Source organism: Kogia breviceps, chromosome 10 (assembly GCF_026419965.1).
Source record: "Kogia breviceps isolate mKogBre1 chromosome 10, mKogBre1 haplotype 1, whole genome shotgun sequence".
Taxonomy (NCBI): domain Eukaryota; kingdom Metazoa; phylum Chordata; class Mammalia; order Artiodactyla; family Physeteridae; genus Kogia; species Kogia breviceps.
In genome coordinates this window covers 70,128,108-70,145,455 of record NC_081319.1, presented here as the reverse complement: position 1 = coordinate 70,145,455, position 17,348 = coordinate 70,128,108, and the positions used below count along the sequence as shown (strand labels likewise).

The 17,348-nt window shown below is 38.0% G+C and overlaps 1 protein-coding gene across 4 annotated transcripts in view; it reads right to left on the bottom strand.

The window, feature by feature from the left end:
* The window catches only part of MAPK14 (mitogen-activated protein kinase 14), a 70,174-nt gene that overhangs the window by 36,488 nt on the left and 16,338 nt on the right, over positions 1–17,348 (bottom strand). For all 4 annotated transcript variants that reach the window (XR_009337657.2, XM_059076432.2, XM_059076433.2 and 1 more), the window contains 2 exons: positions 12,268–12,397; positions 5,570–5,628 (listed from right to left, as the gene is read on the bottom strand). Coding sequence is in view for 3 of the 4 variants with exons in the window: in XM_059076432.2 (XP_058932415.1) it covers positions 5,570–5,628; positions 12,268–12,397 (189 nt within the window). In the remaining variant the exon portion in view is untranslated. The remainder of the gene's footprint in view (positions 1–5,569; positions 5,629–12,267; positions 12,398–17,348) is intronic.

Here is a 17,348-nt window from a genome sequence, read left to right as displayed (position 1 = left end):
TGGGAAGTTATAAAATAAGGGGGAAAATGGCAATTCAGTTTTCCTGAAATTTGAGGAAGTTGTTTGCACTGAGTCCAAAAACTCTTCATTGTCTACTAAGCTTGATCAGAGAACCACGATAGCTACGAAAAGGCAATGTTGTAGTAGCATGAAGTTGCAGCTTACTCTAGGGTTAGGTTCTAATACTGGCTATTTCAAGATTTTGGATTCCTATTGGTAACTAAATATTTGCAGCATGTGTATGGCACATATATGCCACCTCCTGCCAAATATTACCATCAGGAAGCAAACAGACAACCTACCCGGCTCTTTGGTGGGGCTGGTGGTGGACTCTGGGAGGGCTCATGCCAAGGAGTGCTTTCCACGACTTCTGCTGCCGGTGACCTTGTCCCCCGGTGAGCCACGGCCACCCCACGCCCCTGCAGGAGACCCTCCAACACTAGCAGGAGTATGGATTACGTCAAAGCAGCCAGCGATGGAGCTGCCTAGCAGGTACATGCTTCACTAAGCTCTACATCTTGGTATGTGTGTGAGGACCTGACTGTATCGTTAAGGATCCACTTTCCTGGGACTTCCCTGGTGGCACACTGGTTAAGAATCCACCTGCTGGTGCAGGGGACACGGGTTTGATCCCTGGTCCAGGAGGATCCCACATGCCACATGCAGAGCAACTGGGGCCATGCACCACAACTACTGAGCCTACGTTCTAGAGCCCACGAACCACACTACTGAGCCCTCATGCCACAACTACTGAAGCTCGCACGCCTAAGCTCAAGCTCTGAAACAAGAGAAGCCACCACAATGAGAAGCACGTGCACTGCAATGAAGAGTAACCCCCACTCGCCACAACTAGAGAAAGCCCTCGCGCAGCAATGAAGACCCAACGCAGACAAAAATTTTAAAAAATAAAAAAATAAGCAAACAGAAATGTCCAAATGATACCCAATCACTAAAAAGATCTAGATATATCTTATAAAATTTTGTCAGCTGTACAACCACATATCGCAGTCAAGAACAAGTTGGTACTGTATTCTTATCTTTTAACTCCACATTTTCCAAACACCAGCTCTGTTAGATTTAGTAACTGCACGTTGTTTCTAATGATCAAAACTCACTACCTATTATTCCTTTCTCAAAAGTATAGTCTTACTAATGAATTATGTAGGATGCCTATTAACTAAGAAATTTAAAATTCAGTAAAAACTTGAATTGTATGATAAATGGAAAGTGCTAATTGAAACATAAAGGCACAAATACACAAAATACATGATTAAAAGCCAACTATAACTATGAAAAGTAATTAGAGATTTTGTTAATTAGCACAGAAAATTCATGTTCAAAATGACTGTTTGGGGCTTCCCTGGTGGTGCAGTGGTTAAGAACACGGGTTTGAGCCCCGGTCCGGGAAGATCCCACATGCCGCGGAGCAACTAAGCCTGTGCACCACAACTGCTGAGCCTATGCTCTAGAGCCTGCGTGCCACCACTACTGAGCCCATGTGCCACAACTACTGAAGCCCATGCACCTAGAGCCCGTGCTCCACAACAAGAGAAGACACCACTATGAGAAGCCTGTGCACTGCAATTAAGAGTAGCCCCCGCTCGCCACAACTAGAGAAAGCCCACACACAGCAACAAAGACCCAATGTAAACAAAAATTTTAAAAAATAAATTAAAAGAAACAAGCAAACAACTCCCCCAAAAAAGAATAAATATTTTAAACAAAAACAAAAAACAAAATTACTGTTTGCTCCAAACCTGGCAACCTGTAGAACCACTCTAGTCTTCAGCTTGTTTGATTTGGCCAGAACAGTGGGTCTTTGTCTGTTTATTTTGTTTTAATGTAAATTTGAATGCTTTTAGGAAATGCAGGTATTCTGTTGTATAGCACTGAGCCTAGTTTATGTTATTTGTCTGGCCCTAAAGGTATTTAAATTTGCACACCCTGTAATTGTAGGTGAAGATGTTTGATCTCTTATGAAAATTATGAAATGACTTTGGAAAACACTGAAATAACCATAGTCCTGGACAAGCACTATTTTTTTCTCAGTGATACATACATCATAAAAAAGTAAACAATGAAACATTTTTCCAAAAGGTATCCTTAGGTTCATCATTCTATTTTCAGAGATTCTCTGGGATTGAAAACACTTCAGAAGTGAACCACCCCAATTTTCATCATTTTACACGGAAGTTAACTGGGACCCAGAGGGGAAAAGTGACTTGTCCAAGGTCTTACAGTCAACTGATAACTTGGTTACGAAAGTGTTGTTTTTGTTTTTTTTAATTTACTTATTTTATTTTTTTATTATTTTTTGGCTGCGTTGGGTTTTCGTTGCTGCACAATGGGCTTTCTCTAGTTGTGGCGAGCTGGGGCTACTCTTCGTTGCGGTACGCGGGCTTCTCATTGCAGTGGCGTCTCTTGTTGCGGATCACAGGCTCCAGGCGCGCGGGCTTCAGTAGTTGTGGTTCGTGGGCTCTAGAGTGCAGGCTCAGTAGTTGTGGCACATGGGCTTCGTTGCTCTGTGACATGTGGGATCTTCCTGGACCAGGGCTCAAACCCATGTCCTCTGAATTGGCAGGCAGATTCTTAAACACTGTGCCACCAGGGAAGCCCCTATAAAAGTGTTTTGAATTTGTTTCCCCTAACAAGATTTTCATTTCATCAAGGGAAAGACTAGTGTTTCTGATTATCCTGAGCCTTGTTCTAACACTCTGCTCAGCAAGTATTCAACAAGTAGTACAGAGATTTGCTCCCGAACAGTGAACTAAGTTCTTATTTAAAAACAATCATGACCCAAATTACACAATGTTGTATGTCAGTTATATCTCAGTAAAGCTGGAAATAAATAAGCAAGTAGAACCCAGCTATAGTTACATAGAAAGAATAGATTCCTGCTCAGTAGCCATGGTATTTGTTGAATGAATGAATGAAGAAATAAATGCAATTTCAGTTCAGTGGGTATGCTTGTAGTCAGTGAGCCTTCAAATGGATAAAGGAGCCAATAGGCACCACAATGGATAAAACTTAACCTCTCAAAGACACTAGCCTTAAATAAGGTCTTTGACATAGGAGAAACAGCCTCATAACTCAGTTCCATATGCCTGATTAAGGCAAAATACAGCATTAGCCTAGGTCAGCAAATTATCAATTCCTTTCTTAAAAAATAAAAATCAATCCTCTAAAGTAATTCACAAACATATTGCTTCAGCATTTTTTCTACATTTAGACAGAATATCAAAACCCATCATTCTTAGGGCAGTGAAAATACACTGTATGATATTATAATATGTCATTATATATTTGTCTAAATCCATAAACTTTTCAACACTAAGAGTGAATCCTATGGTAAACTATGGACTTTGGGTAATTATGATGTGTCAGTATAGGTCCATTCTTGGTGAAAAATATACCATTCTGGTGAGTGATGTTGATAATGGGGGAAGCTATGCATGTACAGGGGCAGGAGGGTAAGCAGGAAACCTCTGTACCTTCCCCTCAATTTTGTTGTAAACCTAAAGCTGCTCTTAAAAAAAAAATCCTCAAAAAAGTAAAAATTAATGAATTAATGTTAAAGAAAAAAACATCATGGCAATATTCTCTTTTCCAAGCATAGCCTACAGCAGGGCTCAACAACTTGCAACACACTTGCTTCTGCCTGGGGCATCCAGTTAAGGAGGCTTTAGAAACCTCCACATTCTAGAGACACACAGGGCTCAGGAAGCCCAGCCGTTCTTAGTTACTGACTTCCCCCCCCCCCCCCTTTGCTTGAAGGAAGTTCAAAGTTTTTTCTTAAACTTTCATTGGCAGGATCAAGGTTAATGTGGGTGGGAGTTCTTGCACTTAGACTAGATTCTCCTTCTTTCATCTTCGACTCACAGTCATATCATGTTCCAACTAAGTTCAAGTGGTGGGAGATTTTTTTGCTACCTTCCTCATTCTCTTTCCATTTAATATTCTACATTTCTCTTTCATTTTTTCCCCCTTTCATTAGACAGAACACACAAGCTCGAACATCTCCTCCACTCCCTCCCACTTGTTCTTTGGGAAATGAGCAAATGGTGCTTGCACTTGGCCTAGCATAAGGGTAGGAGAAACTGAGTCCAGGATAAGGGTGGGGTTAAGTTCAGCACTGGGGACAGTGGAGAGTAGAGGTTAAGTAAGAGCAGCCAAGATCTGCAATTTTATTTGGACTTTCACAATAGTCATCCTTTCCACTTAGGAACGCCAAAATTTCACCAGGACAATATGTATAACCCTAAATTTAAGGTGTTCCTTCTCTCTTATGGTATAGTATACCTGTGAATTGGGGACAGGAGGTATGTTAATTCAGATATTGGGAAAGCTACAGTAGAGCACTCACACATGTACAACACCTGCACAACATCCACAACACTTCTCATACAGATGCAACCTGGGCATGTGAGGTCATTACTGCCCCATGGGGCAACACTTGCCAGTGGAGCCAGAAGCCAACGGGTAAATGCTCCCCATCTGAGGTACATTCTATACAACTTCTAGAAAACTGAAGACCCTGGCAGTTTTCAGCCCAGTTGCACACAATGGTGACTAACTTAATAGCATATCCTCGTAGCAACTTTCTCTTCCTCTCTGTTTCGTCTTCCCTAGCCCTCCCTCGACTACTGGTTCCTGAGAATCTCAGGCCCTCTTTCTAGTGGGGGGCTCCCCAGGCTAAAACAATAGAGATGGTCACAAAACTGGGAGAATCAGCTTTCTAAACACATGAGGCTCACCATTTGTTCCAGTACAGAAATCCAATACTATAAAGATCAGCATGCATTTCCCACACACAAGCAAGATAAAAGAAATGGAAGAATCTATATGGAACCAGGACTTCACTACATTTCTTTTTTTTAAATAAGTTTATTTATTTAACTTATTTATTTTTGGCTGCGTTGGGTCTTCGTTGCTGCACGGGCTTTCTCTAGTTGGGGTGAGCGGGGGCTACTCTTTATTGCAGTGCATGGGCTTCTCATTGCAGCGGCTTCTCTGGTTGCGGAGCATGGGCTCTAGGCAGGAGGGCTTCAGTAGTTGTGGCACAGAGGCTCAGCAGTTGTGGCTCACAGGCTCTAGAGCGCAGGCTCAGTAGTTGTGGCACACGGGCTTAGCTACTCCGTGGCATGTGGGATCTTCCCAGATCAGGGCTCGAACCCGTATCCCCTGCATTGGCAGGCAGATTCTTAGCCACTGCGCCACCAGGGAAGCCCACCACTACATTCCTTGATATAAACATGTCCCTTTGAAAGCTGGGACAGACAATTTGAGAATAAAAATCATGGTCAAAACTCCCTATACTGTTCTCTATGGAACTGTTGCCAGGACCCACCACTGTGCCTCCAAATACGGCACAATGTGCCTGAGATGATGAAAATACAAATTTACACCCCCCAAAATATACATCTTCTGTATCCATTCCCCATTCCACAGAAGAGTTGGATGACAGGAATAGAGAATCTAAGTCTGATAGTGCTAAATGGCTCAGGAGTAGAAATGGGCTGCTAATCTTTAACCTCTAGTGGAGGAAGGCAAACACAAAAGATTTACTCACACATCATTGAATTCCTCCAGAGACCTTGCAGGTGTGAAAACATCCAACAGACCAATCACCTATAAGAAAACATAAAAATCAAACAGTAAATAAATACTGAACTTATCCATCAGGTATTAGTCATTTTAATAGGAACTAATTCCAAATCCTGCTCTCAGTTCAGTAACATTACATTATCGTATACTTAATAACTCCAACTTATTTTTCACCCAAATTATGCTTTTGTTTTTTACTTGTTAAATGTCACTTTTCATAATAACCCATTTTACTACTAAAATCTTCATGTCTTTAGAATTTGGTCACATATAGCCATTAGCTTATCAGGAAGCAAAAAGATTTAGGACTCTTGACTTAACATGCACTGATAGTCTAGTGATTAACAAACAGAAAAAAGTCATACTTCTACAGCTGTTGTTATAGTATCATTTTTCTTTTTAAAATATATTATTATTCAATAAAAATTACTATATTGTCTTCAAAACTGACATTTTTAAAGCCCCAATATATCTTCTCAGTATATTCTTGGTATTATTCTTATAATATTCTTAATAATAAGATTATTAATCACTATCAGATATTTAGATCAGACTATAAAATTGAAAAAAAAAAAGCTATCTTTATACAAGGATAAAGCAAAGAGATACTTAATACTCAGTAATCCATGGTCTTTGAGCAGTTATTCTGGTCATAAATTTACACTGATTAATTTAACATCCCCCCACTTCCCCAGGTCCTCCTAAAACCCAGACCACTCATTTCCACAAAGCTAGGCACCAAGAAGGCAAACAAGACATATAATTCATATGTAATATGCTCAGCAAGATTTAAGGGTATCTGGAAATGAAACAAACAAAAGCTAAATGGGCTTCACGAAAACTGACCCATGACTGTGGACTGAGTAAAATATACCAACACTCAAAATATTGTCATGAAAAAGAGCACTTTTAATTAGAATGTTACTCCACTCATCCAAATATCAACTTCTGGGCTTCCTTGGTGGCACAGTGGTTAAGAATCCGCCTGCCAACACAGGGGACATGAGTTCGAGCCCTAGTCCGGGAAGATCCCACATGCCGCGGAGCAACTAAGCCCGTGCGCCACAACTACTGAGCCTGTGTTCTAGAGCCCACGAGCCACAACTACTGAGCCCGTGTGCCACAACTACTGAAGCCCACACGCCTAGAGCCCATGCTCCACAACAAAGAGTAGCCCCCACTTGCCGCAACTAGAGAAAGCCCGCATGCAGCAACAATGACCCAACTCAGCCATAAATAAATAAATAAATTTATAAGACGAAAAACAAAACAAAAACAAAAACAAAAAACCCACACACAAATATCAACTTTTAAAAGCAATTTCAATTATACAGCCTGAACCCAAAAGGGAAACAAACTAAAAAAAGGCCTTGGAATTCAAGAATAGCTTTTCAAGTCTTTGCATCTTATTCAAAAGTAAAGGTACAGTTATCCATTATCTCCTTATCCAGACAACCATACACAAGAAAATGAAAATTACCTCTAATTGTACTAATGGTTATAACTATCATTAACATTTTGAGATACTTTCTTTGATTATTCTGATGTACATAAATTAAGTCGGGGTTATACTATGCATACAGTTTTATATCCTGCCTTGTCACTTAACAAATAATGACTATTCTCATGTCCTCAAATGTTTTTCAATAATATGTTCTATCATTTGTATATACCATAATAAAACCAATTTCCTATCTTTGGACATTTAAGGAACACTGCAAGTATATGTGCATATGCGTGCATGCGTGCATATATACATCTTGTATTTTCTTCCAGAGAATAAATTTCAAGAAATAGAATTACAAGATCAAAGGACATCAATATGCTTAAGGATCTTAATACTGTCAAACTGTCCTCCATTAAAGATGAGGCCAACTTAGATCCCACCAATAGCGTATCTATGACCTTATAATAGCTCTGAATAGTGCTTTAAATTAAGTCAAATCATTTTCTTTTTCCTTTCCCATCTAAATTATAATTGTTCTCCTTGAGTTTGATACACTCCTGGCTTAAGACCTCTGGTCTTTTAAATAATTAATTAATTAATTAATTTTTGGCTGCATTGGGTCCTCATTGCTGCGCGGACTTTCTCTAGTTGCAGTGAGCGGGGGGCTACTCTTTGTTGCGGTGCGCAGTCTTCTCATTGCAGTGGCTTCTCTTGCTGCAGAGCATGGGCTCTAGGCACATGGGCTTCAGTAGTTGTGGCACATGGGCTCAGTAGTTGTGGCTTGCAGGCTCTAGAGCACAGGCTCAGTAGTTGTGGCGCACGGGCTTAGTTGCTCCATGGCATGTGGGATCTTCCTGGACCAGGGCTCGAACCGGTGTCCCCTGCATTGGCAGGCAGATTCTTAACCACTGCGCCACCAGGGAAGTCCCAACCTCTGGTCTTTTGATTACTACCCCCTACATCCTCTTCTACTTCTGATAGCTGAGATCTAGAAGCCAATTTTATTCACCTGCTCCAATATTTTCTAATCACTGATTCTTGTTATTTGAGATGCCCCATCTTCTCAACCAGAAAACTTTAAAACAATTTACATTGTTTTACATTATTATTTGAATTGTGGCTGTGAAAATATCCTCAGAGCAAAATAAAATTAAACTACTAAACTAATCCAATTTACACAGGATTATTCATGCAAGGGTTATCTCAAACACACTAAAGTGAAACAAGTCCAAGCGTTTAAAATTAAAACCCCCATTTCAGCCTGAAAACACAATAGGTATTTTAGAATCAAACAGCTGTAAATTTGAACCCCCAATCAATCTGTGACTTCTTAGACCCATGAGCTTCTTTCTTTTACTTCCAATAACCCCAAAACATGGGATGTTGCTGGGCACACAGAAGTTCAATTAAAACTTGTTACATAAATAAAAGTATCTTCTCTGAGCCTCATTTTCCTCAGATGAAAGACACGTGTATATCACTGCTTATTTTCATAGTATTTTGGGGAAGATTATGTAGACTGACCTGCTGTGGATTACCAAAATAAATCGTGACCAGAAACATCAGAGTTTTATAATGAATTGTAAAATACAAATCACAGAAACAAACTATTTGAACTATTGAAGCAGCTACTTCCAGTAACAAAACATGACATATAAAGCTAAATTCAATTATTCAAATGATTAAAAAGTATGGCTACAAGAAGCACAATGATTAATTTGGAAAAAAATAATAGAACAAAGCATATTAGCAAATACTCTATCAAATTTTAATTTCCTTACAAGGGACACATTTTATTACATTAAAGCCACTCATTTTACATCAGAGTATTTTTAATTTTTTGTGGGCTTTTACCAATACCCCTTCTCTATTAATCCTATTTATGGAGTATTAATCATAAGGAAAATACTGTAAAACAAAAGTTTCCCAGCATTAAAATAGATTTTGGGAACATTCCATAATCAATTCATTTCTCATTTCTTAAATGGAAATTTTTTTTTTTGGTGGTACGCGGGCCTCTCACCGCCGCGGCCTCTCCCACTGTGGAGCGCAGGCTCCGGACGCACAGGCTCAGCGGCCATGGCCCACGGGCCCAGCCGCTCCGCGGCACGCGGGATCCCCCCGGACCGGGGCATGAACCCGCGTCCCCTGCATCGGCAGGCGGACTCCCAACCACTGCGCCACCAGGGAAGCCCGGAAATTTATTTTTAATTTGTCATATTTTAGCCTATTTCCTTACTCCTTCTGCCATTATATGGTTTCAGATGCTTTAGAAAGTAACCCAGGAATTAAATATTTAGAAAAGATGGTTATAGTATAAATAATCAGCAAATATCTCTGATGACTGTCCTACAATGACAAACAGAAGTAATATATCTTTATTAAATTAGTACACACTCACAAAACACTTTAAGTCAGTGATCAGTCAAAGACAATATTTAATGTATTTAACACAAGCACACCAAAACAACCACTTGTTCTATCATGGTAAGATTAAATCTAAGCCTCCCAAATAAAATTTATGAAAGGAGTCCCTGAATCATTGAAAGTTTTTTTTAATGTATAGCTCTCCGGGCCCTTAACTGTACGGTACCTACTCAGACAACAAAAGGATGCAGCTAGCCAGCTGCTTCCTTTTAATCTTTCCTTAGACCAGGTATCAATGAGATCAAGGTCAAAAATTCAGTCAGGAATGGGCCAGGTAAATTTGTTCAGAGAGTAACATCCCCTAGCTCCTATAACCCATATGAAAATTACATATGTGTCATTCATTATCACTAATAAAAGAAATAAAATGAACTATGGATTGTAAGTCAGAGGCATTTTTGTGTAAAAGATCACATGTGCATTCTGGCACCTAAAAATTCTATTTGCTACCAATCCTTACTTAAGTTTTTCACGAGTTTTAAGTTGCTGCTCTCGCTGTCTTTGGAGTCCTGGCAGCTAGCCAAAAGTTAGACAGTGGCCCAAAACAGTCATTAAAGAAGAGAAAGAAAGAAAAAGAGGAAGAGAAGATAAAGGAGAGGAATTCCTCTTAAAATCCTCGATTAAACTTACTTGGAAGTCTTGGTTCTTCACCTGGTAAAAATACTTTTTTACACTGTACATACCTAACAAGTGTTTGTAGAATAGACTGAAATTCCATTATTTTTCTACATTTAGTCAAAGTCTTTTGGCCCCTTCCCAGTCCCTCTTCAAACATTTGCCAATAGAATGAAGAACTATGAACATTCAGCCATCTGCCTCCTTTTGTTCAAACAAATCACCATCTAAATACAGGTGACCCTCTACACTGATACAGTGAAAACCTAAACATTTTAATATAAAAAAGACTGCTATTAAGCAAACTGCTTATAAAACAATTTAGATAAATTAAAATCCTGTTTTCCTAATACGGTCAGTCCTCTTTAAAGTCGTATAGCCTTTCCTAAATTAAAACAATTGTATCCCATCACTGTGGCCTCTTCATATCTACAAATACAGAATGGCTCAAATGCAACCGGCCCAATATCATGTAAGACATATTTCAAAGTATCTCATTATGGAAAATTAAAAGATAGCATACTAACTAAGGTTGTTGCAATGATCACTAGAAAAGCCAAGGCATGGATTCAGATAACGCAAAATAATTTTTGCCTTAAACATTGGCTTAAAATGACTATGAAATAAAGCAGAACAATAAATTACAGTGCTGGTATCTTCTACAGTAGACGTTCTTAAATTAGCATAGACAACATCAGTGGGATCCTGGGGCCTCCTGGAGGTGCTTTGGGGTTCCATAAATGTTTGGCTTGCATTCCATTTTCAAAGTATTCTTAAAAAGCTATGACAGTATCTTTGTCACATTTATTAACGTGTAATGAAAAACAGCATACACACTCAACTGTGTTAAAAGCCAAATGTAAACCCATCAGTTAAGTTGCCAGACCACCTTGATTTTATGCAGACTTCGGAATAATGATTCTCCTGCCAGCTTTCTCCACATATTTCAACTTCTTATAAACATGTCACTGATTAGGAAGGCTGCAGCTCTGCACTGAACTTTTTAAAAACTCAAGTTTGCACATGGATGCTCATATAAAAATTATACCTAGGAATGGAGATAATCTGTGGAAAACAGGACGTTCTCAATAGTATGCAATTAAAACATGAAAATAAATAAGCTGCAGCTGTGATTACAACAGCTTAAATTTCAAATTTAAGTCACAATGCTCTCAATTTAGAAGAAATATGTACTTCGTGAAACATATATATTTTAATACATTTTTTTTCTTATTATGAAGAAAAAAAAGTTCAATTACTGAAACAGAAAAATATCTGAATAGCCAAGTAATAAACTGAAAAATTGAATTTTTTTTCTACACAGTAACCACCAATAGGGTCAAATAGTTCTAAACTTTCTATGGCCATTGTTTCTATAATGCTACAAATTTTACAGTTCCTTTCATACAGCAATCACATAAACCCTTTCTAACTTGATTTTGAAATTCAGGAAAATAAGTGTCCTCAGTCAATTGTTTTTTCACTTTCAGTTAATATTCCAACTGCATCCATTTATTTATGCTATTAGGATTTTTAAGCACTCCTTTGCAGGACAGCATTGTTCTCAAATGTCCAAACTTATAGACAAGAAAACGTTATATTTAACTTAAACAATGTCTTTGTCACATTTATTAAAATCCCTGAATCTAGAAAAGCTCTCTTTTAAAAATTAAAAGGAAAAAATTATAATATTAAATTATCCAGAAAATAATACCCATCTCTGATAGGACATTCAGTGAACCTAAGGCACTCTTCCTCAAACTTCTCCACTGAAGAAACCCATAACAACACAAAATACCATGGATTCCCATATTCTGATAATATAGTCTTAAGTAAACCAAGTAGAGACTACGAAACTTCTTTGTAATATTTTCTGTTAAAAATCCTTGTGAGTTGTGTTTTATCTCACAATACTCATTTTTATTTAAAAAATTTTATATGCTTTCCCTCTAAAAATCTTTAGGTAAAACTGGAACTCCAGGAAGATGCACCAATTTCATCCCAAGGCTTTGAGTATTTACCTGACATAATGCAGTGGTCACTAACACCCCAGTACAAGAAGGACAGTACAAAGTTTGATGTACTCTAATGCATTTCCATTTGCAGTAATTAAAACACATTTTTTCCCGTCTATTAAAGAGCAGAATTTATCCTGCCTTGAATTATTAACTTACATTTTCATGTTTCATATGTTTAAGTAACCGCAGTTCTCTGTAGGTCCTTTTGGCATGAATAATGGACTGAAATGGTCTGGATAGCTTCTTCACTGCAACACGTAACCCAGTTTTTGTGTCAAAAGCAGCACTAAGGAAAAAAAAGAACATAAAAAGCTCATTATTAAATGTTCTCTAAATATATTAAAATCAGTATTTATAAGGCTATTTCATTTCCAAATTAAATGAGTCTCTAACAAATTTTAAAAGTATAAAGATAAAAATTAAAATGACATATAATCCCACTATCCAAAATAATCTATTAATTAATTTTTGGTGTTTCCTTCTTGTCTTTTTTTCTATGCATCTAAATCAAGGATCAGCAAACTTTTTCCATGAAGGGCTGGACAGCAAGTATTTTAGACTTTGTGAGGCTTAGGGTCTCTGTCTCAACTACTCAACTCTGTGCTTGGAACTGGAAAGCAGCAGATAGTAAATTTTTAAATGGATGTAGCTATGTCCCAATAACACAAAACAAGCAGCCACCTGATCTAGATGAGCCAACAGATTGGTACACAAAGAGCTGGATTCTGTCTTCTTGGCCTAGGCCTTAGTGTCACCTTGCCACCAAATGCTGCCTGATCAGAGACCTTGGAAACCACCATGTTTTCAGGACAGTGAGTTGGCAGAAAAATTTCTCGAGCACCTACAAAGTATGTGTCACTTTCTAGAAGCTGAGATACAGTCCGGAATAAGTCAACATATCCCTGACCTCAGGGGATGGGGGCTGGAGGGGAAGAGGAGAATAATAAAATAAATTTCAAACAGTGATGAATGCTATGAATAAATAAAATAGAATAACGGGATAAAGAGCGACAGAAAGGTGGTGGAGTTATGCTACATTAGCTAGGATGTCTGAGGAAGTACATTTGAGCTGAGGGAAGTGAATGATAAGAAAGTAGCAACCATGTAAAGATATAGTGGAAAAGAGCCTCAAGCAGAAGAAAAAATAATATTATTAACATTTAGTGAGTCTTTATTATCATTCCCCAGTTGACAGATAAGGAAACTGAAGCACAGAGAGTATAAATAACTTGCCCATGGTCACAAAGCTAGAGAGTGACAGTGCAGGAAGTCTGGATCCAGAGCTCACACTATTAACTACTTTCCTATGCTGCCTCTCAGAAAAGCAAGTGCAAACAAAGGGAAAATAAAACAGGTAGAAAAAATATGGTCTGTTGGAGTGACAAAAGAAACATAGCCTGTGTAGGTGGAGCACGAGGAGCAAGGGGAGGGTGGAAAAGAGAGGTCAGAGATACAGGCAGAGGCCAGATCATACAGGACCTCTACAGCAAGAAATGATGTGTATTTTAATTATTTTTAGAGACTGTTTGGGCTAATTCTATCATGTCTCTTCCTCCTGTTTATCTCCAGTCTCTAATGGGTATATCCAAGACTTTCGGATCATCTATTCTCACCAAACTCTCTTTCCCATATGACTCTGGCTCCAGAAGTTCCCCTCCCTTTGCTCCCAAATCCTTACCCTATGTCCTTGCTGTTCAACTCCCAATTTGTAATAAACTCCTGTAAACTTCACTTCTGAACTTTCCTCCATCTCCTTGCTTTAACTGAAACCAGGCCGTACCTTGAAGACACTACTTCTCTTATAGCCGTGCCATTAGAGTGGATTCTCACTCTCATATCCCATGTACCTCACGGCTAGCAGGTGGGGTAGATGTCCTCCTTGCCAACTGTTTCCACTTCGAGACCGTAACTCCCCCTTTGATTTACACAAGCTCCTGCTCACGACCATCTCTCCCTCTCTGTTGCTGTTATCCACTGACCTGGAATTTTCCATCTTAAAGTCCTATCTTAAAGTCTCTCGCCCCTCCCAACTTCTGTCATCATTCCTGGCAACTTCAGCATCCAGGTGGAGGGCACGTCCAATTTCCTGGCCTCCTGTGTGACCCATCTTCTTCAGCTCTCCACCTCAGAGTCTGCCTGCCTACCCGCAGGCTGAGTATTTTCCCCTCTCCTCTGCTGGGAAGCCTGTTGGGGCCTCTTGGCGCAAGGAATGCCATCGGGTTTCTAGCTGACATGCCTGCAACTGAATGTGCAAGTTCAATTCAGTGGAGAAGAAAGAAGACGCCCACTTGAGCCACCTGTCCAAGTCATTCCCCACGCTAGCTTTCCAGTAATAAAGTACATATTCTTATCTCTATTTGGCTCCTGTATCTATTAAGCAAAAGGCAAGCTAGGGTTAATCAGTACCCTACAGACCCCAATAATCACAATTTATTACTGTATGTTTATTTACCACCCAGCAGAGTGGTTAAATAAGGACTAAGGCTTTGGTATTAGAGTCTGGATTTTAATTCCAGTTCTGCCAGTTAGTAGTTATATAACCTTGAGGAGGTTAATTAAATTCTCTCGGCCTCATATACAAAATGAGGATAACGTTTATTCCTAATCTGTCCGATGTTTGTTAGAATTAAATGTGACAATTTTTGCAGTAGGTTTAGCAAAGGGCCTGGCCATGGTAAAGCTCAAATAATAATGTCTGCATTTTCCACTCATGATAAGCACCCTGAGGGCAGGAAGTGTCTTGTTTTATTCAGTATTGTATTCCATAGGACTTAGCTTAATGCCTGGCACGTGATCCATTCTCAATAACTGCTTTACAAAAGTATAAAATGAAATATGAAAGAAAAACTTCAACTTTATCATTTGGCCCTCAATTCTTATCAATTCAATAGCATCCAACAAAAAACTGATATTAATGTTAAAAACTTTCATGTGTGTTGTTTATTATTGTTAGGCATTGGTTTTAATCTTTACATGAATGAACATCTTTATCACAACTTTATAAGAAGACATTATTATTCCCATTTTACAGATGAGAGAACTGAGGCACCGAGAGGTTAACTAATGTGCCCACACAGACAGAAAATGGCAGAGCTGGGATTCAAATCCAAGTGGTGTGTTTCAAGCATGAACTCTTTAACCATAAAAGAAAAGTAAATTCAACCTAGCCAGCAGTTCAGTCCATTTTAAGTATATTCTAATCGTAGGGGCTCTGTTTCTTTTCTAAAATGCGCCCCACTATAATTAATTGCATTTCATAAGGAAAAAGTTTTTCCTGTGATCTTACATTGAACTCAGGATATTAATGAAAAGTATTTCATAAGAAATAACTTTCACTCAATATACATTACTTTATCAAGGGGGAGTTTTTAATCCCTAAAGTTAATACTATGACTCTAAAACACTAAAGGAGTCAATGATGTAATATCTCACAAATACCAAAATATCACTTCCTAAGCATTACTGAAAAATCTCCTTCATGAGATTCTTTGTGGATACAAAAGAAACATTAAACATAGTACCTGATATCAAAGAACTTAATCACCTAACTGGGATGATGAAACATACATGAAAGCAAATACCTAATAATAAAGTGCAACTATTACACTTTTTAAAAAGTTGGGTTCAAAATTATGTAAGTTGGGTTTAAAAATATAAAAATATGTAAGTTGGGTTCAAAATACATAAATGTTCATTGCAGCCAGTTCACAAGAACAAAACTAGAAACTACCTTAATATCCAATACAGCAGTTTAAACTATGGTACATTCTCATGTACCATATACTGTAGCCATTAACAAGACTCTCCACATACTAATATGTACTTATTATACTGCTGATGGGAAAGAGGACAAGTTTCAGAAGTAAAGAATTATCCCCATCTGTGGGGGAAAAAATGTACACTCATTCAGATATATACACATAAGCAGAGAATAAATGTCTAATATACTCTGGACTTTTAACACTTTTGCTTTTTAATGTATATTTTTCTATCCCCTGACTTTTAAAAAAATGAACTTATATCTTTTAACAAGGTTATTAGTAAAGTTAGAAGCATAAGTCTGTGCTTTTCTGTTACCCTAAAACAAACAAAAAGAGGCAAGCTTTCTAACTTTCATAAAACCACTACTGACAGGTATATTTCCTTCAAATGATCCTTACATAGCTATACTCAAAGTATATAAATAAATTTGTACCCACCTTACCTAAGCCATAAGAATTTTGTTTTACTAAACAATCATTCACAACAATTTCAAAAATATCTGAACCACAAACTACTCATTCTCTTATTGATAGGCCTTATAAGCTATTCCATTCATTCACATACACAAATAATACAAACTACTACAATGGACATCTTCACTCACATTGCTTCTTCCATAATTGCATGATTTCCTAAGAGACTAATAATTTCTACTTCAAAGGACACATATTCCTACCTTTTAAAATATACTTTACTTACAGAAGAGAGCAAACAGGAATTGTTCAGAGAAACTGCTCTGTTTGTTAGTTAGTAATCCTTATGACAAAAGTTGCTGAAGCAAAGAATATATGATCCATCCCCTCCCCCACCTCTTTAAGCATTTAACTTGCTCTGACCTAACCTGTTCTTATCACTAATCAAAGCAATATTTGGAGAAAGAGGAAACCACATATTTCATCCTAAATTGAACATTGTAATTACCCAAAGCAGAAATTCCTAGTAATTTTTTAAAGATCATCTGATAAAACCAATTGAATACTCAGAGAAGAAATTCAAGTTATTGAATACCTGATCATACCACGTATTATTTGCGAAACATTTCATTCAATCCTCGTAACTTTGTGAGATAGTTATATTTACTTTCCAAAACAAGAAACTAATGGTCAGAAACATTAACAACTCACTGAATGGCACATAGCTCATATGCAGTGGGATTCAGACTCAGATCTAATTTCAGTGCTCTTTTTCCAGGATGCCAAGCAGCCTGAGATAAGGACAACCCCAGCTACTGGCTTTGCCTTTATTATTACACCTACTAGTATTACAGTTGGGAAGATTCCTCTTAATCACATTTAAAAAACTGAAACTACAAATGAAACTGTTTTCATGAGCAACATCATAAAATGGAATTACCTTTATGAAGATCAGGTTCTCCAAACTATTGAATAAAATCCAGGACACACTGCTCAATAAGGTTTTCCCCCAATTGTAAACTCATAAAGTTCTAAAATTAATTCATACTTTAAAAAACATTG